Source organism: Diceros bicornis, chromosome 22 (assembly GCF_020826845.1).
Source record: "Diceros bicornis minor isolate mBicDic1 chromosome 22, mDicBic1.mat.cur, whole genome shotgun sequence".
Lineage (NCBI taxonomy): Eukaryota > Metazoa > Chordata > Mammalia > Perissodactyla > Rhinocerotidae > Diceros > Diceros bicornis.
This window is the reverse complement of record NC_080761.1, coordinates 57,890,306-57,915,395: the sequence shown is the minus strand read 5'-3', so window position 1 is coordinate 57,915,395 and position 25,090 is coordinate 57,890,306. Positions and strand designations below refer to the sequence as shown.

The 25,090-nt window shown below is 39.8% G+C and overlaps 1 protein-coding gene across 1 annotated transcript in view; it reads left to right on the top strand.

Annotated features, from left to right (window-relative positions):
* ZNF169 (zinc finger protein 169) overlaps positions 1-20,120 on the top strand; it is a 46,000-nt gene extending 25,880 nt beyond the window's left edge. Inside the window, exons 3-5 of the mRNA XM_058566069.1 lie at positions 6,344-6,470; positions 6,951-7,046; positions 18,209-20,120. Coding sequence (XP_058422052.1) covers positions 6,344-6,470; positions 6,951-7,046; positions 18,209-19,767 — 1,782 coding nt within the window. The 3' untranslated portion in view covers positions 19,768-20,120. The remainder of the gene's footprint in view (positions 1-6,343; positions 6,471-6,950; positions 7,047-18,208) is intronic.
* The last annotated feature ends 4,970 nt before the right edge of the window (positions 20,121-25,090 follow it).

Sequence of the window (25,090 nt, the reverse complement as noted above, 5' to 3'; positions counted from 1 at the left end):
ATACACTAAAATGGAAGAAAGATCTCAAATCGATAACCTAATTGCATACCTTAAATAACTAGAAAAAGAAGAACAAACTAATCCCAAGCTAGCAGAAGGAAGGAAATAATAAAGGTTAGAACAAAGGTAAAATAAAATAGAGAATAGAAAAATGAGAGAGCAATCAATGAAACCTAAAGTTGGTTCCTTAAAAAAATTAACAAACCTTTTATCTAGACTGACTAACAAAAAAACAGAAGACTCAAATTACTAAAGTCAGAAATGAAATTGGAGACATTACTGTCAATTTTTTAAAAATAAAGAAGGATTATAAGGGAATACAGATACATGCCAACAAATTGGCTACCCAAGGCAAAATGGACAAATTTCTAGAAACACACGTATATCTAAACTGACTCAGGAAAAAATAGAAATTCTGAATAGACCTATAACTAGTGAGGATATTGAATCAGTAATAACCTCCCAGCAGAGAAAATCTCTTGACAACATGGCTTCACTTGCTAATTCTACCAAACATAAAAAAAGGAATTAACATGAACCTTTCTCAAAGTATTCCAAAATATTGGAGAGGAGATGTCCTAATTCATTCTGTGAGGACAATGTTACTCTGAGACCAGAGGTGTCAGACAAAGACATTACAAGAAAAGAAAACTACAGGCTAATATCCGTTAAGAATATAGATGCAAAAATCCTCACCAAAATACTCCCATACCTGATTCAGCAGCATATTAAAAGGATTGTACCTCATGACCAAGTAAGATTTACTCCCAGAATGCAAGGATGTTTCAACATAGTAAAATCAATCCTGTAATACACCACATTAAGAGAATGAAGGATAAAAACAACGTGATCATCTCAATTGATGCTGAGAAAGCATTTGACAAAATTGAACATCCTTTCACCATAAAAAACATTCAGTAAGGGCTGGCCCAGTGATGTAGTGGTTAAGTTCGCACTCTCCGCTTCGGCGGCCCCGGGTTCACAGGTTTGGATCTTGGGTGTGGACCTATGCACCATTTATCAAGCCATGCTGTGGCAGGCGTCCCACGTATAAAGTAGAGGAAGATGGGCACGAATGTTAGCCCAGGACCAATCTTCCTCAGCGAAAAGAGGAGGATTGGCAGCATATGTTAGCTCAGGGCTAATCTTCCCCACACAAAAAAATTCAGTAAACTAGGAATACAAGGAAACATCTTTAACACGATAAAGGCCATGTATAAAAAATCGACACTAACATTGTTCTTAATGGTGAAAGACTGAAAGCTTTCCCCTGAAGCACAGGAACAAGATAGGATGCCTGCTTTTGCCACATCTGTTCAACATGGTACTGGCAGTTTAACTAGAGTAATTAGGCAAGAAAAAAAAAAGACATCCAAATTGTAAAGTAGTAAAATTATCTCTTCACTGAAGACATTATCTCATATCTACAAAACCCTAGAATCCACACACAAAAAAAAATTGTTAGAGCTAATAAACGAATTCAACAAAGTTGCAGGATACAAAATCAACATGCAAAAGTGAGTTGTATTTCTGTACATTTCCAATGAACTATCCAAACAGCAAGTATTCTTTAAAATTCCATTTACAACAGCATCAAGAAGAATAAAATACTCAGCAATAAATTTAACCAAGGAGGCAAAAGACTTCTTCACTGAAAACTACAAAACATTGCTGAAGGAAATTAAGGAAGACCTAAATTAATGGAAAGACCTCCCAGGCTTATGGTTTAGAAGACTTCATATTGCTAAGATGACAGTACTACCCAAAGTGATGTGTAGATTCAATACAATTCCTATCAAAATCCCATTTTTGTTTATTACAGAAATAGAAAAGCCTATCCTAAAATCCATTTGGAATCTCACAGGAACCTGAATAGCCAAAAGAATCTTAGCGGAAAAAAACAAAAACAAAGTTGGAGGACTCACACTGCCTGATTTCAATGCTAAGTACAAAGCGACAGTAACGAAAACAGTGTTGTCCTGGTAGAAGGTTAGACATATAGATCAATGGAATAAAATTGAGAACCCAGAAAAAAAAAACCCTCACATATACAGTCAATTGATTTTTGACAAGGTTGCCAAGACCATTCAATTGGAAAAGTACAGTCTTTATACAAATGGTGCTCGGACAACTGGGTATCCACAGCCAAAAGAACACACTGGAGATAAATGAAAAATTAGAAAGCCTCTGCAAAGAAATAGAAGATATTGCGATTACATATATGGAAATATTACAACTGAAAAATACATACCTGAAAGAAAAGGCTCAGTAGTAGATGGGCTTACCAGCAGATTAGAGGTAACAGAGAAATCAGTGAACTAGAAGACAGAACAATAGAAGTTATGCATTCTATACAACAGGGAGAAAATATACTGGGAAGAGAATGAATAGAGTTAAGAACTGTGGGAGTATGACAAAATATCTAACATTTGTGCCCTTGCAGCTCTGGAAGGAGGAGAGAATTATATTTTAAACAGGAAGGGGAGAGAATGTATGGGATGTAAAGTTTCTATACTTCATTCAAACTGGTACGATAACGTCCCCAGTACACTGATAAGTTATGTATATGTAATGTAGCACCTAGAGCAACCGCTAAAAAAGCTATACAAAGAGATCTACTAGAAAACACTAGATAAATCAAAATGGAATTCTAAAAAGTTCAAATAACCCACAAGAAGTCAATAGTAAGAAAACTGAGAAGCAAAAGCAAAGAAAACGAACAAAATAAAGTGGTTTCAATAGGCCAGCTAAAAAGAGAGACTGACACAGTGGATTAAAGAAACCCTATATCCTGTCTAAATGAAACTCACTTTGAATACTACAGTGTAGGCAGGTTAAAAGTAAAAGGGTTTAAAAAGACACATCATGCAAACATTAATCAAAAGAAAGAAGAGTGGCTGTATTCATGTCAGGTAAGGTAGACTTCAAAGCAAAGAAGGTTACCAGACAGAGAGGGTGATAAATGGGTCAGCTCACCAGGAAGATTAGAGATCCGCATTGTGCTTACATCAAATAACAGCTTTAAAATATGTGAAAGGAAAACTGAATGGAGAAATAGACAAATCAACAATTAATTGAGACTTCAACACCCTTCTCTATATGATCGATAGAATAATTAGACCAAAAATCAGTAGGAACTCATCAATACCATCAACCAACAGAATTGAATCAATATTTATAGACCATTCCACCCAACAATAACAGAGTGCACATGCTTTTCAAGTGCCAGTGGACACATATACCAAGATAGACATATCCTGGGCCATAAATCAGAATACATACATAATACAACACATAAAACATAAAAGTTTGTTTACTCTAACAAATGAAAAGAATTGAAATTATACAGATTCTCTGACCACAATGGAATCGAACTTGAAATCAGTAAGAAAAAGTTAACAGAAAAATCGCCAAACACTTGGAAAATAAGCAACATACTTCTCAATGATCCATGCACCAAAAATGAAGCCTCAAGGGAAATAAAAACAATCATGAAAGTGAATGAAAAGGAAAATCCAGTATATCAGAGTATATGGGATGCAGCTAAAGAAGTCCCAAGAGGCAAACCTGTAACACTAAAAGCATATGTTAGAAAAGAGGCACAGTCTCAAGTCAATAATCTAAGCTTCTGCGTCAAGAACCTAGAAAAATAAGTGCAAAAAACTCAAAGGAAACAAATAGAAGGAAATAATAGTGGTACAGGCAGAAATCAATGAAATTGAAAAACAAAAATAGAAAATCAGTGAAACAGAGCTGCTGCTTTGAAAACAATAAAGTTGACAAACCTCTAGCAAGACTAAGAAAAAGAGTAGACACAAATTACCAGTATCAGGAATGAAACAAGGGATATACCTGTATACTCTGTAGCCATCAAAAGAATAATAAGAGAATATTATAAACAGCTCTACACCCATAAATTTGACAGCTTAAATGAAATGGACCAATTCCTTGAAAAATACAAAGTACCTTAACACACCCAATGTAGAATGGATAATTTGAATAGCCCTATAACTATTAAGGAAGTCCAATTTGTAATTTAAAAACTCCCACAGAAGAAATCTGTAGGCCCAGGTGATTTTACTGTAGAATTCTGCCAAATGTTTAAAGACGACTTAACACCAATGCTACATAATTTCTTACAGAAAATAGAAGAGGGGGGAACACTTTCCAATTTACTTTATGGAGTAGGTATTACCCTGATACCAAGCCAGACAAGGTATTACCCAAACCAGACAAGGACAGTAGAAACGAAAATAGATCAATATCTCATGAATATAGACATGTAAATCTTTAACAAAATATTAGCAAATTGAATTCAACAATATATAAATATAATTATACACCAGTACCACCATTACCAAACTGTACTGTACCAAGTACAGTTTACTCCAGGGATGCAGGACTGGTTCTATGTTTGACTCAATGAGTGTAATCCACCATATTAACAGCCTAAAGAAGAAAAACCACATGATTATATCAGTTGATGCAGTAAAAGCATTTGATAGAATTCAACAACTATTTGTGGGGAAAAAAATCTTAACCAATAGGAACAGAGGGGAACTCCTCTACTTGATTAGGGACATCCACAAAAAATCTGTAGCTAACATTCTTTTTTTTATCGTTAACATATACACAACATAAAATTTACCATTTTAACGATTTTGAAGTGTACGGTTGAGTGGCATTAAGTGCATTCACAGTGTTGTGCCACCATTGTCATCATCCATTTCCAGAACTATTTTATCTTCCCAAACTGAAACTCTATATCCGTTAACACTAACTCCCATTCCCCACTCCCCTAGCTGCTGGTAACCTCTATTTTACTTTCTGTCCCCATGACTTTGCCTATTCTAGGTACCTCCTGCAAGTAGAATCAAACAATATTTGTCTTTTTGTGACTGGCTTATTTCACTGAGCGTAATGTTTTCAAGGCTAATCTCTGATGTAGCATGTATGACAATTTCTTTCCTTTTTAAGGCCAAATAGTACACAATTGTGTGCATATTACTATACATTTTCTTTATCTATTGATGGACATTTGGATTGTTTCCACCTTTGAGTTATTGTGAATAATGCTGTTATGGACATTGGTGTACAAGTATCTGTTTGAGTCCCTGCTTTCAATTCCTAGGAGTGGAATTGCTAGATCATATGGTAAATTGTATGTTTAACTTTTTGAGGAACTTTCACTGAACTCTTTTCCACAGAAACTGCACCATGTTACTTTTCCAGCCAGCAATGCACAAAGGTTGCAATTTCTCCACACCCTGCCCAGACTTGTTGTTTTCCATTTCTTTGGTGATAGCTCTCCTAATGGGTGGGATGTGTTATCTCATTGTAGAACAGTATTCTTAATGCTGTGAGACATAATGCTTTCTTCCTCGTATCAAGAACAGGGCAAGCATGTCTGCTCTCACCCCTCTTACTCATTATTGTGCTAGAAGTTCTACAATAAGGCAGGAAAATGAAATAAAATGCATACAGATTATAAAGGAAGAAATAAAACTGTCCCTATATGCAGACAATATGATTGTTTGTGTAAAAAATCTCAAGGAACCTAGGAGAAAAAAAAACCCCTAGACCTAGTAAGTGAGTTCAGCCAGGTTGCAGGAGTCAAGATAAACATACAGACAATTGTATTTCTGTATCATAGCAATGAAAATGTCACTAAAACTAAAAATACAATACCATTAAAAATCACTAAAAAAAAAAAAATGAAGAAATTCTTAGGTGTCAATTCAACAAAACATATATAGGATTTGTATGCTGAAAACCACAAAATGCTAATGAAAGAAATCAAAGAACATCTCAATAAATGGAGAGACATATCATGTCCATGGATTTGAAGAGTCAACATAGTGAAGATGTTAGTTCTCCCCAAATTGATAGACAGGTTTAACGCAAATCTTGTCAAAATTCCAGCAAAGTTTTTTTGGTAGATGTAGACAAGATTATTCTAAAATGTGTATGGAAAGGCACATGCCCTAGAATAGCTAAAATAACCTTTAAAATGAAGAATAATGTGAGAGGAATCAGTCTACCTGATTTCAAGACCTACTATATAGCTTCGGTAATCAAAACTGTGTTTTTGACAGTGTTGTGGATGTAGAGATCAATAGAACAGAATAGAGAACCCCAAGACAGACCCACCAGCAAATGTGAAGGGGATTAATAGTCTTGAACACATGGCACCAGGGTTCAGGTTAAAAGCAGGATCTATGGATCTCACCTGGATACCCCACGCCAGCCTTCTTGCTGCCTCAGCCCTGGTTGGTGGCTAAGGCTGAGTTGACTGGTGGGCATGGCTGGCTCCTGGGTGAGCAGGGATGTGTTTGTGTTACAGGCATTAATGGCCTTCAGGGACGTGGCTGTGGCCTTCACCCAGAAGGAGTGGAAGCTCCTGAGCCCTGCTCAGAGGACCCTGTATCGGGATGTAATGCTGGAGAACTACAGCCACTTGGTGTCACTGGGTAAGGATGGCCTGTCTCGGGTCTGAGACTCTGCCTGTGGGCGTCTTAAGATTTTATGTAGCAGCTGTCATGCTTTTGGCTCAGAAAGAAAAACGTATTTTCCCTATACCCCCAGAGAGTGTCTGGATTCTATAGAGTTGAAAATAATGAAGTTGTGTGTGTGTGTGTGGTATCTGACACTGCATTTTCAGGCTTCTCCCCAGGCTGGGCTCCTCCTCTGAAGTGATCTTGCTTCAAATGGGGGAGTATTTATATTCACTCGAGCACAGGGGAGAATCAGTACACTGCCTTTAGATCCAGGATACCCCCACTCCTTAGACATCCTTTCTCAGCGTTCAGAGAGCCTTTGCCGCCCCTCCATGCTTCCCAACCCACTTCTGGATTATTGCATTCCCCCGTTGACTCTGAGTGCTCTGATAGCCTCTTAAGCCTCTAACCCAAGGTCACCTCAGTTTCTTTCCCTGTTTCAATTCCCAAAAGGAATTGCCTTTTCCAAACCCAAACTCATCACACAACTGGAGCAAGAGGACGAGCCCTGGAGAGAGGAGAGCGAACGTCTGCTGGACCTTTGTCCAGGTGAGTGGGAAGCAGTGGGCGCACAAGGAGAGGGCAGTAGGGTCCTCAGCAGGTGAGGAAGGAGGAGCGCCTGAGAGCTCCTAGGGAGGAAGCCTTCTCCAGGCCTCCCTTCATGCCATCGTGCTCACCCTAGACAGGGCTTCTCTGGCGTCCGCCACCCTCCTCCCCCAGGGAGCCTCCCTCCGCTCATTTGGCGTCCCCTCTCCAGCGCATCTAGGATCTCCCCGTTCCTGGGCTTTTGTTGGTCGGCCTGATCTTCAACATAGCATTTGCCTCTGAGACTAAGTCAGTGGCACCTGCTAGAGACTGTCCAGTTTCTGTTCTTAACCTGATAACTTTTTTGTACGTCGATTCTACCCCATAAACTCCCATTTGTTTCTTTTATTTTGTGATGGATTATTTAAGATTACAACAAGGTGTGGAGAATTATGTGAGTGCCAGTGTGCCAGCCTGCAGCCTGAGAAATAGAATGTTGTAAGACCTGGTGACAGCCCCGTACCTTCCTGGTTGTGTCCTGCTCCCCCACCTGCCCCTGGGAATTCCGTTTCTGCAGTAGCATGCCCGTGACTGCCTTCATCCTTTTTCCTACTCAATGGGTCCTTCAGCCGTAGAGGTGTTGTTTTGCATGTTTGTAAACTTCTCTGCACATAGTATATTGTACACTTCCTTCTGGAACATGACTGTTCACTGACTTTATGTGAGATTCATTCATGTTAAAGTGCGTAGGTTTAGTTTATACTTTTTAAAACTGTTACACGATAGGAATATTTCTATTTTAATGCAGTTGAATTGTCAGTTCCTTTCTTTTGGACATTTAAGTTATTTCCAATTTTTGGCTATTAAATAATGTTGCTACTGTATATTCTTGTTACTTCCTTGCGAGTTTCTCTCAAGATGCATGCCCAGGATGCAGTAGCTGGTTCATAGGCATGTGTAGACTCAACCTGACTAGGTTGCACCACGTCGTGTTCCGGGGCTGGTAGGCCACTTCACATGCCCCCCACAGTGACGAGAGCTCTTGTTCCACACCTCACCAACACTGGTATTGTCAGTGTCGACAGTATTGTTGTCAGTATTGATTTAGGTATCGTCAGACCTCGTTTCTCCCCTCTTCGGTTTGGGGTGAATCTCATAGAGCCTCACGTGCTCTCCCGTGAGCGTGAACGTCTTTCCCGAGCTGGTCAGCCACTGGCGCTCCCTTCTCCGATCTGACTGCTCGAGGAAACACCTACTTTTAAACTGGGCTGTTTCTTTCTGTTATTGATTTGTAGAAATTCCATATAAATTCCGGAAACGTTTAGGTCTTTAATCCAACTGGAATTAATATTATGTGAATTTTGGGATACAAGGATAAATTTTTGCCTGATTTATCTTTTTTCATTCTTTTTTTTTTTTCACATTACTGGCATTTTATTTTTGTTTTGTTATTTTTTTTCTTCTAAATACAACCATATATCTGGACTTGTACTTTACAGCAAACTCTGCTTTTGTCTTTTTGAAAAAAGAATTATTATATAAGGTATAATTATGGTAAAATAGAAAAGTGTTATTATGCTATAAGGTATTATTATGGTATAATAAGTAAGGGATCATTATAAGGGATATTACTAAAGTATAATAACCTGCATGTATTTAAAGTGAAAAATTTGGTAAGTTTTGACATATGTATACAGCCACGAAACCATCACCACAATCCAAATACCGAGAATACCTATCACCTTGAAGTCTCGTTGTGTCTCATTGTAATCGCTACCTCCCACCCCTCCCTCACCTCCCTCTCCTCCCCTACCTAGGCAATCACTGATCTGCTTTCTATCGTTATGGATTGGTTTGCATTTTCTAGAATTTATGTATATTGAATCATACAGAATACATACTGGATTCTTTCACTCAACATGATTATTTTGAGTTCCATCCATAATGTTATATGTATCAATAGTTCATTTTTTTATTGCTGAGTAGTGTTTCATTATATAGATAGATCACAATTTCTTTAACCATTCACCTGTTGAGAGACATTTGGGTAGTCCCCAGTGTTTGACGAATACAAGTAAAGCCTATATGAACATTCATGACAATTCTTTGGACGTATGTTTTCATTTCTTTTGGACAATACTTGGGACTGGAATGGCTGGGTTGTATGATACAGTATATATTTAACTTTTTAGGAAACTCACAAATTGTTTTCCAAAGTGGCTGTACCATTTCGTATTCCCACCAGCAGTGTATGCCAGTTACAGATGCAACGCATCTTTGTCAACACTTGGTATTATTATTTTAATTTTAGACATTCTCATGGCTGTGTAGTAGCATCTCACTGTGGTTTTACTTGACATTTTGCTAATGACTGATGATGTTGAGAATCTTTTTATGTGCTTATTTGCCATCTGGATATCTTCTTTAGTGAAGTGTCTTTTCAAATCTTTTGCCCATTTAAAAAATTGGTTTCTTATTTTTTTTTATTATTGAGTTTTGAAAGTTTTTCATATATTCTGTATAAAAGTCTTTATCATTTATTTGATTTATAAATATTTTCTGTGTGGCTTTCTTTTCATTCTCTTAATAGGGTCTTTCAAAGAGAAAGTCTTAATTTTGAAGTCCAAGTTTCAATTTTTTCTCTCATGAATTGCACTTTTGGTGATGTATTTAAGAAATCTTTGCCTAAACTAAGTCAAAAAGGTTTTCATATATTTTTTCTTTTAGAAGTTTTATAATTTTTATTTTACATTTAGGTCTATAACCTATTTTGAGTAACTTTTTATATTTGATACCAGATCTGGATTTAAGTACGTTTTTTTGCATACAGACACCCAGTTTTTCCAGCTCCATTTATTGCAAAGATAACCCTGTTTTTGCTGGATTATCTATGTACCTTTGTGGTGAATCACTTGACCTGTATGTATATGGGCCTGTATCTGGACTGTTTTTTTCCCACTCCTCTCTTGCTCTGTCTTGATGCCAATACCACATAGTCTTGATTACTGTAGCTTTATATTAAGTCTGGAACTCAGCTGGTATAAATCCTCCAACATTTTTTCTTTTTCCAAGTTGTTATAGTTATTCTAGATTCTTTACATTTCCATATGGATTTTAGAATCAGCTTGGCAATTTTCACAAAAAAAGGCTGCTGGGATTTTGATTGGGATTGAGTTGAATCTACATCAGTATGCAGAGAACTTATGTAGATAGTACTGTGTCATCCAATACATGAGCACAGTAAAGCTCTCTATTTGTGTGGGACTTTAATTTTTGTCAGCATCGTTTTGTAGTGTTTAGTATACAGGTCTTATGCATCTCTTGTCAGATTTATCCTCTGTATTTCATATTTTTGATGCTATTTAAATTAAGCTATTTTTAAATTTTAATTTTAAATTGTTTGTAGATAGTACATAGAAATACAATTAATTTATGTATAGTGATCTTATATCTGGTAATCTTGCAAAACTTAACTTCTTAGTCCCAGTAGCTTTTTTGTGGATTCTCTAGGATTTTCTACGTAAATAATCATGTTATTTGTGAATAAGTATAGTTTTTATTTCTGTCTTTCCAGTCAGTATGTGTTTACTCTCTTTTTCTTGCCTCATTGCACCAGCGAGAACACCCAGTGCAACGATGAATTTAAATGGTGAGAGTGGACATCTTTTCCTTGTTCCTGATCTTAGGGGGAGTGCTTTCTTCCTAAGTATAAATTTTTTATAGCTGCCCTTTATCAGCTTGACAGACTTCTCTTCTATTCCTTGTTTGATGAGAGTTTTTATTGGAAATGGATGTTGGATTTTGTCAAATGTTTTTTTGGCATCTTTTGAAATGATCGTATGTGTTTTTCTTTTTTAGTCTTCTAATATGGTCAATTACATTGATTGTTTTTTTGTTGTTAAACTAGCCTTGTGTTTCTGTTAATACAATGCACTGACCTTATTCAGATTTTACCAGTTTTACCTTCAGCCCTTCATGTGTATGTTTATTTAGTTCTATGACATTTTATCCCATGTAGACTCATGTAACCGCTACCATATTCAAAGATACAGAACAGTTCCATCACAGGGATCCGTTGTGCTACCCTTCTATAACCACAGCCAACTCCCTCCCCCTCCCTTCTCTTCCCTCTGGCAACCACTAATCTGTTCTCTGTCTCTATTATTTTGTCATTTCAAGAATGTTATATAAAAGAAATCATGTCACCTTTTGGGATTGCCTTTTTTCATTCAGCATAATTCTCTTGAGCTCCATCCAAATTGTTGCATGTATCAATACTTCATTCCGTTTACTGCTGAGTAGTGTTCCATGTTATGAACATACCAGTTTGTTAAACCATTCACCCACTGGAGGACATTTGTGTTGTTTATAGTTTGGGGCTATTATAAATAAAGCTGCTGTGAACATTTGTGTACAGATTTTTGTGTGAACATAAGGTTTTCATTTCTGGGGTACATGCCCAGGAGTGCAGTTGCTGGGTCATATGGTAAACACATATTTAGTTTTGTAAAAAAAGTGTCATATTCATTTCCAGAATGGCTGTACCATTTTATATTCCCACCAGCAATGTTTGAGTGATCCAGTTTCTCTCATCCTTGCCAGCATTTGGTATTAGCGCTATGTTTTATTTTGGCCATTCTGACAGATTTCTAGCGCCATCTCCTAGGTTGGTAAGAGTAAGGAGTTCCTCTCTGGGAGAGATGAGTAGCTGAGCATATCTGAGTAAGTGTACTGTTTCAAGGCCTTACTCTTCTTGGAAAAGAAGCTGGTATTCTCCCTATGGGTAGGTAAAGAGCTTATGAGGCCCTGTTCATGGGTGGTTATTGCTGTCACTTTGTGAGATCTTCATGGCATGTCCTTAGCATCTGCTCATTCTCCTCAGGTGATCTCTATCCCTCAGAGGGGTTGGCAGGGGTGAGTATGTGTTTAGATCTGATCTGACCATCGAGTGGTCCTGGCAAAGATGATGATGATGATCTCACCACCACAGAAATGTGTGGTGAGAGGCAGGGGGTAATGTCCTCCTGGGTCGGCTCATACAGATGGTCTGGCAGGTGGGGGACCACAAACTCAGGTCCAGGGTGTCCATTTGAGTGTTTCTAGACACTGCAGTTTAAGAGGGCCAATCCCTGGCAGTTCATCTCAGCTGGGGGGGGTCCCCATTAAAGGTGGTTGGCCCCAGGAGTAATGCATAGCATACATATCATTCCTAGAGTTGTTTATTTTGTCTTTTTAGGTAGAATTTACTTACAGGAAATGCAAAATCTTAAGTGTACTAGTCTATGAGTTCAAACAATGCATACCCCCCTACAAACCAAACTTTATCAAAATACAGATCATTACTGTCATCTCAGATAGTTCCCTTTTGGCCCATCCCAGCAAACCCCATACCTATCCCTCAGAGGTACCACTTGTCTGATTTTTTTGCCTGCTATATAATTTTGCATAAATGGAATCATATGTACTCTTTTGTGTAAGGCTTCTTTCACTCAGTATAAAGTTTTTAAGTTTCATCTATGTTGCATACATCAGTAGTCTGTTCCTTTTTAATACCAAGTAGCATCCTGTCATATGAATATACAACTGTTATCCATTCTCCTTGATAGACACCTTGATGACTTCCAGTTTTTAGTTATTTTGAAAAATCTGCCATTAACATTCTTATGCTGGGTTTTTGGTTTCTTTGTTTGTTTCTGGTAGACCTGTGTCTTCATTTCCTTTGGATAAATACCTAGGGTATATGCTAGGTATTGTAGTTTCCTAGGGTTGCTGTAACAAATTACCACAAACTGAGAGGCTTAAAACAACACAAACTTATTCTCTCAACAGTTCAGAAGCCATAAGTCCAACATAAATGTTGGGTTGATTCCTTCTGGAGGTTCTGAGAAAGAATCTGTTCCTTGCCTCTCTCCTAGCTTCTGGTGGTGCTGGCAATCCTTAACCTTCCTTGGCTTGTAGCTGCGTCCCTCCCACCTCTGCCTCCGTGGTCACATAGCCCTCTTCCTTCTGTGTGTCTCTGTATCCAAATCTCCCTCTCCTTGTAAGGATACCAGTCATTGGGTTAAGGCTCACCTAGTCCCGTATAACCTCATCTTAGCTTGATTACATCTGCAAAGACTCGGTTTCGAAATAAGGCCACACTCACATGTTCCAGGTAGACATGAGTTTGGGTGGAACATTACTCAACCCAGTGCACTCGGTCATAGAGTAACTGTGAAGTTTTATAAGAAATGACCAGACCTTTTCCAAAGTGGTTATACCATTTTTCACTTCCATGAACAACATATGAGAATTCCTGTTGCCTCACATCCTGCTCAACAGTTTTCATTTTATCTCTGGTGATGGATGTGGAGTGGTATCTCATGGGGGTTTTAATTTCCATTTCCCTGATGGTTAATGATGTTGAGCACTTTCTGTGTGCTTTTTGATCATTCCTACATATCATATAACTTACTTTGTGAAGTATCCATTCAAATCTTTTTCCAGTTTTTTATTGTATTGTTTTTCTTTTTGTTGTTGAGTTCTTTGAGTTCTTTATTAATCTTGGATACCAGTGCTTTGTCATGTGTACGTTTTGCAAATATTTTTCTCTCAGTCTGCAACTTTCTGTTCATTTGTTTAACAACAACTTTTGATGAGCAGATGTTTACTTTGAGGAAGTCTAATTTTTCTTTCTCTTTTTAAATTTTTACTATCATGAAGATAATCTCCTATATTTTCTTCTAAATGCTGTATAATTTTAGCTTTTACATTTAAGTCTGTGATCCATGTTGAATTAACTTTTGTGTAGGATGTGAGACTGGGATCAGAGTTTCTTTTTATTTTTTGTTTTTTTGGTGGGGAACATTAGCTCTGAGCTAACATCTGTTGCCAATCCTCCTCTTTTTGCTGAGGAAGATTGACCCTGGGCTAACATCTGTGCCCATCTTCCTCTTATTTTTCTTTGCATATGGATACCCAGTTGCTCTAGCACCATTTGTTGAAAAGTCTTGCTGTTCCCTCATTGGATTTACTTTGTTGAAAATCCAATGACTGGCTAAGTGTGGGTCTATTTTACACTCTGTTCTGTTAAACCAAGCCACACCATCTGTATTACTGTAAGATCATAGGAAGTCTTGAAGTCAAGTAGTGCAATTCCTTTCCCTTTGTTTTTCTTTTTCAAGATTGCTTTCGATAGTCTTGGTTCTCTGCATTTCTGCTTAAATTTTAGGATCAGCTTCTCATAAAAAAAAAAAGAAAGAAAAAGAAAACCTGGCTTATATTTATTATTGAGATTTTAGTGTATCCACAGATGACTTGGAGGAGAAATTATTTCTTACCAGTATCAGGTTTTACAACCCACTACCTAGATCTTTTAAAATCCTTCTCAGCAAAATAAAAATTTGTGAGATGCTTAGGGGGAAATTTATAGCCTTATGTGCTCATATTAGAAAAGAAAGGTCTATATGATAAGTGACTTAAGCTTTTACCTTAAAGAAGAGCAAAGTAAATGCAAAGTGAGTAAAAGGAAGGGAATAATGAAATTAAGAGCAGAAATCAATGAAATGTAACACTGATTAACAACAGAAAAATTTGCAAAGCCAAATGTTGATTCTCTGAAAAGATCAACAAAATTATATATCACTAGGTAGATGAACCAAGGAGAAAAGAAAGAAGACATGAGTAATCAATTCAGGAATGAAAGGGAAGTTATCAGTACATATCCTTCAGACTTTAAAAGGATGATAAAGTCTGAACAAGTTAGTACTAACAAGTTTAATAACTCATATGAAATGAATGGATTCCTTAAAAAATACTACTAACAAAATCTGAGTAATGCTACATTTATTAAAGTAATTAAGTTGGTGGTGGAGCCAGGAACCTACACATGTGATAAAAATATTCCAAATTGAATCCAACCATGTTTAAAAAGAATTACACACCATGCCTCAGTGGAATTTATTCACAGATGCAAGGCTTAACATTCGAAAATCTGTTCTGTAGAATACTAGTCAATTCATATTTATGAACATTCTAATAAGATGGACGCTTTCTCACCAGTTCTGCTCCTTTCTTTCTGGGTCCTCACCAAAGTCACCTTTAACAACCATGTTTCTAGCGACAGTCCCTTCTCATCAGTCGAGGCTTTTTCTAGCATGCACCTCATAACTTGTGGCCCCTACTATCAGCTAGTTCCAAAGCTAATTACACAATTTTAGGTGTTTGTTACAGCTGCACCCCACTTCTCAGTACCAAAATCAGTATTACAGTTATCCAGAGTAACAGAACCAATAGGATGTGTGTGTATGTGCGTATATATATACACACATATATGCACATACACACACACACGCGTGGTGAGATGTGTTATAAGGAATTGGCTCACACAATTACAGAGGTTGAGAAGCCCCAACATCCACAGTCAGAAAGATGAAGACCTAGAAGTGTCTATAGTGTAGTGCTAGCAGGCTCGACACCCAGGAAGAACTGATGTTTCAGTTAGAGTGCAAAAGCAAGATAAACAGAAACAATCCCCACCCCCATGTCCCAGCTTGAAGGCAATCGGGCTGGAGGAATTCCCTCTTATTTGGGAGAGGGTCAGTCTTTTGTTCTATTCACCCCTTCAACTGGTTGGATGAGGGCCACCCACGTTAGGGAGGGCAATCTGCTTTACTCAGTCCCTCCATGTAAATGTTAAAGTCATCCAAAAACACCCTCACAGAAACACCCAGAATGGTGTTTGATTAAATGGGCAACCCGTGGCCAGCCAAGTTGACACAAAATTAACTATCACATGTGCTAACATTTCTTTTATATTGTCATAAAATCATGGAGATGACATATTATGAAAATTGTCCAGTTTCCAAGGATTAATTCTGATTAAGTTGAAAACATTCCCCTTTTATGTCCATGGACCAAGTCTTAAAATTCTTTAAAGTGTTTGAAAGCAGTGAATGCCCAGCATTCTTCTCTTGAAGTCCAGGGTCGAAGGCCATTCACGTAACCCACAGCTGTGCTTCTGTACCACACCCAGCAGCTGCAGGAGGAAGTTTCTTTAAGGCACCATTGGGCATTGATTTTTTTTTCTCTTAGTTTTGGCAAGTGTTGAGTTTATGTACAATTATTGAATTACTTTTGGGTCTGAAAAACCAGTCAGCACAAGAGCAGTTGTAGACTTTAAAAGAGTTTATAAACTGATTTTCTTCTACATCCTGGAAATTTTTACGATTGACTGAAAAGCATTATGTTGGTAAAATTTTATTTCTATTTCTTCTTTTATTCCAGAACTTCTGTGTGTTAAAGCCATGTTGAATTTTAGTTTCCCAAAGTGGACGTTGTAATTCTAAATCACTTTTAGTTAAAATTTGCCACATTACTAGATAGGCACAAAAATGATGCTGGATGAACATTCTTGTTAGAGGCTGTGGTTCTCATAAGGGCGATGTTAAGTGTGTTGAAATCAGTCCCATACTGAATACAGAAGACACACAAAAGTGCTTCCTCTCCCGCTGTGGGCACGCCTGTGATGAAGTGCGGGTTACACTGGCCTCGGGCTTTATGCCAAGCCAAGGAGAGGGCAGCGGCCACTTTACTCTTGCCATCCAGTCACAGACAAGTAGCTCATGCTGAAAGCTCTGCTGTCAGAACTCTAGAATTATAACAAAGTGTTTACTGGAAACTGCTCACCGGAAATGTACACACCTGCCACAAGTTTTGATAACGTGGACAGCCTAGCTTAACAAAATAAACTCACGGACAGTTTAGTGAGCTGAACTAGAGCACATTTGTGATGAGAGGCCAACCACAGTGGGACCCCTGATGGCCAGAACTGTCTCCCAAGACTGAAAAGATGTCCACTTTCACATCAGGAAGTCCAGTGGGGTCAGCACTTGTGAGTGATTATCGAGGCCATTTCACAGGAGCCTCTAGATCTAGCAGTACGCGCACACACACACACACACACACAGACACACACAGACAGAGAGAACCAAGTTTATCGAGTAGTTTGCTGAGGAGGAAGTGGGGGGTGTAAGTGTTAGGAAGAGGTGGTTATTGTTAGTACTGAAAGCTGGCGTCTTGGACCAGATGGACCGAGTCAGTGCTGTGGATCAGGCTTTGGGAAACATTTTCTGTAAAGAGCCAGATAGTAGGTGTTTTAGTCCTTGTGGCCTTTATGTTCTTTGTCTCAGCTGCTCAGCTTTGCTGTTGTGTGTGAAAGCTGCCACAGACACTGCCTAAAGAGTGAGTGTGGCTGTGGTCCATAGACCTTGATGACAAAACACCTGGCAGGCTGTGTTTGCTGACCCCTGTCATAGATGCTCCATAAAATACATCTCTTTTTGGTTGGTGAGGAGAGAGTCAGGTAGGTCTGGAAAGGCCTGGTATGCAGAGTTTATTTAAGGTTCAGGGTATTTTTCTTCAGCTTCAGGTGGATAGAACTAGGATAGAAACATGTATGCCCCATGGAATGGGGCATACAAATTTGACATCTCCTAGGCAAGAGCTGTTGTAGGCGGAAATTTTTCCTTTTACAATAATTTGTAGGAAACTGAGAAAAGCGGGTCTTGGACTCATTGGGGTCATCAGGAGCCAGAACCCTTTAAAGGGTTGCAGGCCTAGACCGTGTCTGTGTTTCACTGCCGAGTCCCCACTTCCTGACAGAGAACCAGCACATGGTCCTCTCGGAGATCCTTCTTCAGGAGACACCAGTTCATATCCCACAGGGGGCTCCGACTTCTCCTTTAGACTGCCTTCCCCCTGGCACCTCTGGGTCGAGTGACTCCCTGTGGTGACCCCATCCCTTTCTTGTAGGAAAAGTCACTAAAAGAAATTTGTAATGAGTCATATAGTTTAACTGACAGTGAAAGCATGTATTTGTGGATAATGTTTACCTCAGTGTTAATGACCGTGGCTGGTGAGATCATTGTATGGGGGAAAATGTGTAGCTCTAATGGCAGCAATATAGGGCTGGAGATGCCTGTGATGCTTTCTTGAAACTATTTTAGTCAGGCTGATGTTTAGAGCTGGCTTGCCATGTGGATTTTCTGTGTTACAACAGGAGATGTGCTAATGTGTCACTGTGGGCTAGAAGGTAAGTCTGGAAAGGAAGTCTCTGTTGTGTGAACATCTGAGGAATGACTGCTGGGCAAGTGTTACCGTCCATAAGGTACCTGTGGTGATTCTGACTGAGACTTTCTCTCCAACAGAACCAAGGACAGAATTCTGGCCCTGTCTCTCCTGCCCGGTAGCCTTTTCCAGTCCGCAGTTCCTCAGACAATATGTGCTGTGCGGTCACCCCCCTCAGATCGTCCCAAGCTCATCTGCAGGAAGCCACTTCCCACTAGAAGCTCCTCACTGCTTGAGTGAAAAAGTAGAAGATGGAGAGAGAGGAGGCTCTGGTACTGTGTTCAGGAGCCTGCGGCTGAGCGGGACTTCAAGGACATTCTTCAGCCCATCTCAAGGTCAGCCAGTAGACTGGGTGGAAGGCAACAGAGGTGGAGTAATAGACCATGACCCAACCCAGGGGGTGAGCCCTGAGGAGGTAGACACCATGTTGACAGGAGCAGACATCTCAGAACCCGGAGCAGTCCTATGTGGAAAATGTGGATTAGGACTTAGGACAAAATCAAGCCTCTGTAGCCTCCAGAAGCATCATGTGTGCCCCGAATGTGGCAGAGGCTTCTGCCAGAGGTCAGACCTCATCAAGCACCGGAGGACACACTCAGGGGAGAAGCCTTATAGCTGCAGAGAGTGTGGGCGAGGCTTTGGCCGGAAGTCCTCCCTCACCATCCACCAGAGGAAACACTCCGGGGAGAAGCCTTATGTGTGCAGGGAGTGCGGGCGACACTTCAGGTACACGTCCTCGCTCACGAACCACAAGAGGATACACTCCGGGGAGAGACCCTTTGTATGTCAGGAGTGTGGGCGAGGCTTTCGCCAAAAGATTGCCCTCATCCTGCACCAGAGGACACACCTGGAGGAGAAGCCCTTCGTGTGTCCCGACTGTGGGAGAGGCTTTTGCCAGAAGGCCTCGCTCCTCCAGCACCAGAGCTCACATTCGGGTGAGAGGCCCTTCCTGTGCCTTGAGTGTGGGCGTGGCTTCAGGCAACAGTCGCTGCTCCTCAGTCACCAGGTCACACACTCAGGGGAAAAGCCTTATGTCTGTGCCGATTGTGGGCACAGCTTTCGCCAGAAGGTCACCCTCATCAGACACCAGAGGACGCACACAGGGGAGAAACCTTACCTGTGCCCTGAGTGTGGGCGCGGCTTCAGCCAGAAGGTCTCCCTCATGGGACACCAGAGGACGCACACAGGGGAGAAGCCTTACGTGTGCCCCGAGTGTGGGCGTGGCTTTGGTCAGAAGGTCACCCTCATCAGACACCAGAGGACGCACACAGGGGAGAAGCCGTACCTGTGCCCTGAGTGTGGACGTACATTTGGCTTCAAGTCACTCCTCACGAGACACCAGAGGACACACTCAGGGGAGGTGGCTGATGTGTACGGAGTGTGTGAGCAAGGACTTGGCCAGAAGTCCCACCTTACCTCTGACCAGAGGACACACTTGGGAGAGAAGCCGTGCGTGTGTGGTGAGTGTGGGCGTGGCTTTGGCTTCAAGTCAGCTCTCATCAGACACCAGCGGACCCATTCGGGAGAGAAGCCGTACGTGTGCAGGGAGTGTGGTCGTGGCTTTAGCCAGAAGTCGCACCTCCACAGACATAGGAAGACCAAGTCTGGCCATCACCTCCTGCCACAAGGGCTGTTCTGACCTTTCCTTTCCCTGTGAGTGTGAAGATGGCAGAAATCATTAGGAAATGTTCTGCTTTCTTGAAATGGAATGGAGGAAAAAAACGTTGCTTTCTTTCAGTATTCATGAGATAGTTGGTTTATGGTTTACTTTCTAAGCAGCAGTCCTTCTCTATATTAGATGGCCTTTTGTTTTAATAAACCGCTTCTTTACAAAGCTGCACAACTAGTTATGTACCTCATTCACTCGTCTATCAGGAACCCTAAGGTATTCAACCTCTTGGGAGACGTGGGGGAGTCACTATGTCTTTGTTCTGGACTCTGGTCCTGTGTGAGGGGAAAGCAGTATTGTAATGGTCGTCGTCCTCCCCCCTTCTGAAGTCCCCAAGCCACACACTCAGCTACCCCAACAGCAGACCAAAGGACAGCTGTTAGTACTCACCCCCGCAGCCCGGGGCCCTCCCATTAGCTGTGCATGCATGCCCGTGATCCAGCCCAAGGACTCAGGGCCGTCAGCCACAACCCTCCCCAGTCCTCCAGTCGGGCTCAGGATCTGGAGCACCTGCCTTTGTATCCAGGCCAAGGCACTATCCCTTTAGCTATTGCCTCTCGCTCTCTCTAATCCCCAGAGCACAAATGTCGCAGAGCTGACAAGTGCCCAGCCCACGACTGGCCATGTCCCCTTGCCTTGGGCACTGACTGGTCACTACAAGATCATTTCCCCAGGCTCAGAGGCTTTGCTGGCTTAAAATCTAGAAGTAATCAAAGATTAATAAAGTTGAGTAAACAAAATTTAAAAACTTTTGCTTGGCAAAACATATATAAGTAATATCAAAAGACAAATGACTGGAAGAAAATGATATGAACATATTTCACAGATAAAAGGTTAATATCCCCATTGTATAAGAACTTTTAAAGATCAAGGGGAAAAGACCAGAAATCCTATAGAAAAGTGGGCAAAAGACATGATCAGACAGGTTAGCAGAAGAAATATAAGCCAATGAGATGTTTAACTTTACTCATGATAAGAGAAACAAATTACAACTACAGTGCAATACCATTTCTCACCTATCAGCTCGGCAAAAATTCAAAAGCTTGACAATTCTCCGTATTGATGGGGCTGTGGAGAAACAGGTCTTTTCATACTTTGTTGGTGAGAATGCGGAATGGTATAAGCCTTATTGAGAGAATTTCACAATAACTTAATAATTGACCATAGTGTTTGATTATATATCCTCAGTCTTGGGCAGAGTTTATTTTTATATGTATGTTAGAATTACAAACAAATCCTAAACTCTAGTAGGTTTGTTTCTTGTAGCAGTATGGTGAAGCGATTCTGAAACTATTTTGGATGCATTATAGGGCTGAGCGATTAAGTACATGTTCTGTGTTGTTGGGACCCAAGGTTCTTACTGTGGAAGGAAAGTCATACAAATGTGGAATGGGACAAAGCAAGTCATACAAATGAGACAAAGCAAGAAAGAATCCTGTGAGCATGCGCTGGAATCAGAAGTATTGGTGTGAACTTAAGATTCCTAAGATTTGTACGTGTGTGTCTGTACATGTTTATGTGCACATGCGTATTTGTGTGCATGTGTATGTATATTTGTGTGTATGTGTAGATACACATATATGTTTTCTACCTTTGTCTGCTGAAAAGACCAAGAAGCAAGGACACTCCAGTAGCAGTGAGAACATCTGGTGTCCAGATTTTAGTCTCTAGCGCCATTTTCCATTAGTGGGAACCATGGCTTCTTGGATTAATGGCTGCTTCCATGGTTAGAGTAGAGTAGGTACGAGATGATCCCAGAACATCTTGTAATGCCAAAGTAAGGAAGTGCTAAAAAACATGGTGGAGCATGACACTAGGACACAGAGCCAGTTTGAAGGGTTTCCCACCCACTGGCCAAGTCTGGGACAATTTGAGCATCAAACTGAGGACACTAATAACTTATAAACCATTGGGGAAAAACAAAGAGAAACTTATGAATCTATAACAATAGTAAATAAATAAATGAAGTCTGTTGCTTATAATAGAATGCCCAGGGCCAACTGGTGACTTCATTTTTCCTCCTAATATTAACGTCTTATGTAATCATGGTACATTTATCAAAGCTAAGAAATTAACATTGGAACGACACTATTAACAACTACAGACTGTATTTGGGTTTTCCACTATTGTCCTTTTTATGATCTAGGATCCAGTGTAGGATCCCACATTGCATTTAGTCATCATGGCTCTTTAGTCTCTAATCTGTGACAGTTTCTCAGCTTTTCTTTCTCTTTCATGATCTTGACACTTGAGAGCTGGTCAGGTATTTTATAGAATGCCTCTAAACTGGGGATTGTCTGTTTTCTCATTATTAGATTTGCATTATGCACTTTTTGGAAGAATACCACAGAAGGGAACTGTCCTTATTGTATCATATGAAGGGGTACATGATACAAACATGACTTATTCGTGGTGATGTTAACCTTGATCATTTGGTAAAGGTGGTGTCTTCTGGGATTCTCCACTGTAGACATACCATTTTTCTCTTTCCTTACCCTATTTGTTAGAAGTAATCTTTAAGTCCAGCCCATATTCCAAGGAAGGGGAATTCAGCTCTATCCCCTGGAGAATGGACCTTGTGACTAGAAGAACACCACAGTGACAGTGCTTCTTACATCCCCCTACCCCACAGAAGAAAGTGACATGGCATTTCCCAGCTCCCAAACTAGCAAAAGAAGCCCAGGTAGGTTCATTCCTCCCTGGATGGCATGGAAGTCCTGCTGACAACACCAGTGAGCCCAGCAGGGCCAGCAGGTGAGATCACTTAGGACCCCTGCTAACAGTAAGTGGTGAAGGGAAGTGCTTTCTTTTCTCAGTGGGCTAAGACTCCTCTCTCCTCACCTAGAGACACCAGGCAGATGGGTGACACCAGTCAGGGGGATCCTGCCACAGAAATACCTGTCCTAGGAAATACTCTTTATCTCCACAGACCTGAGACTTCCCACCTAGATGCAAGGCACCTGGCAGCCAGGTGGCACAGCAAGGGCATCCCCCCTAAACTGCCCAGCCCAGGAAGAGGCTCCCCTCCCTTACTTACAGGTACCAGGTGGCCAGGAGGCACTGGAAAGGGGGATCCTCACACAGCAGCAGCTCAACCTGTGAAGCTTTTTCCTCCCTTTTGGACCAGAGCATCCCTTCCCCTACTGAGAGAACCAAGCAGCCTGTTTTAGGGAAGCATCTTCACATTCTCCAACAACACCAGCAGGGAAAAGTAGGAGCAATAGTGGTATCAAATAAGCCAAGCAGACCTAAATAGCATTGCAAGAGCTCTGAAAATTACGTTGTCATTGGAACAAACACAGCCCACAAAAGTAGACTTAGGATCTGGGAGCTAACCTAAAAACAGGGTGACTGCCTGCTAAAATGAAATATTTAAATGGACCCCCAGTCTCTCAATATCATAGCTAAATGTGCAGGATACAATAGAAAATTACCTGTCATACCAAATACCAGGAGATCACAACTTAAGTGAGAAAAGACAGTCAACTGACACTAACACTGAGATGAATATGACATTGGAATTATCTGACAGGGATATTAAAGCAAGCATCATAAAAAATGCTTCAAGCAATTACAAGTTCTCTTGAAAGAAATGAAAAAGTACAAAATCTCAAAAAAAATAGAAGTCATATCAACAATCAAGTGGAAATTATAGAACTAAAAAATAGAAAAGAAATTTAAAAACTCATTAGATGGGCTCAATGGTAAAGTTGATTTGACAAAATGGAATCAGAGAATTTGAGGACAGATCAATAGAATTTAGCAAATCTGAACAACAGAGAGAAAATAGACTGGAAAAAAAAAAAAACCTAGAATCTCTGAGACAAGAACAAAAAAGCTAACATTTGTGTCATCAGAGTCCCAGAAAGAGAATGGAAGTGGGATTGAAAAAATATTTGAAGAAATAATGACTGACAACTTCCCATATTTGGAAAGAGACATAAATGTGCAGATTCAAGAAACCAAATGAATACTAATGAAATAAATCCTAAGAAATCCACACCAAGACATCATAATTAAAATTCTAAAAACTAAAAACTAAGAAAAAATCTTGAAAGCAGCCAGAGAGAAATGACTCATTATCTACAGGGGGACACCAATTCAAATGGCAGCTGATTTCTCATATGAAACCACCGGGGTCACAAGGAGGTAGCACATTTTTCTTCAAGTGCTGAAAGAAAAGATCATCAACTGCGGGTTGACTATCTGGCAAAACTGTCCTTCAGAAACAAAGGCACAGTGAACACATTCTCAGATGAAAGAAAACTAAAAGAATTTGTTGCTAGCAGACCTACCGTTAAACAATGGCTAAAGGAAGTTCTTCAAATGGAAGAAAATGATAAAGAAGACTGGAGCATCAGAAAGGAAGGAAAAAAACAATGAGAAGAGCACAAATATGAGTGCATACATTAGACTATTCTTCTACCCGCAAATTTTTAAAGTGTGATGATTGAAGCAAAAATTATAATACCTTTTGTTACGCTAGACAGTGATATTTGAAAGTGGGAAAGGTAAAGGGACCTAAATGAAAATGTTTTCACACTTCACTCTGAGTGGTAAGATATTGTTAGACTGTGGTAAGGAACATGTGTATATGTAATACCCAGAGTGACAGCTAAGAAAACTGTACAAAGAGATACACTAAAAAACACTAAGAATGAATCCAAATGGAATCTTAAACAATAAAAAAATAACCCACAGAAAAACAAGAAAAGAGAAATAGAACAATGAGACCGAAAGGAAATAAATGTAAAATAAATAATACAAGGGCCAACTTAAGACCTAAGATATCAGAAATTACCATAATTACCTTAAAATTGGTTCTAATAACATCAATCAAAAGAAATTGTGAGGGTCGATAAAAAAACATAACCCAACTATAAGCTGTTTATCAAATTCAGTGACATAGATTGAAAGTAAAAGGGTGGGAAAAGTTATACCATGCAATCATTAATTTTAAAAAGAAGTTTCTGTATTAATGTCAGATACAGTAGACTTCAGAGCAAAGAAATTTACTAGAGACAAAGAGGTACATTACACAATAATATAGGAATCAATCCGCCAGGAAGATAAAACATAATGCTCACATTATGCATAAAAAAGTCTCAAATCAGTAATCTAAATTTATATCTCAAAAAACTTGAAAAAGTGGAGCAAAATAAACCCAAAGGAAGCAGAGGGATGGAAATAATAAAGATAAGAGCAGAAATCAATGTAGTTCATACAGAAAAACAATAAATCAAGGAGACAAAAGGTTGGTTCTTCAAAAAGTAAAATAAAATTAATTAACCTC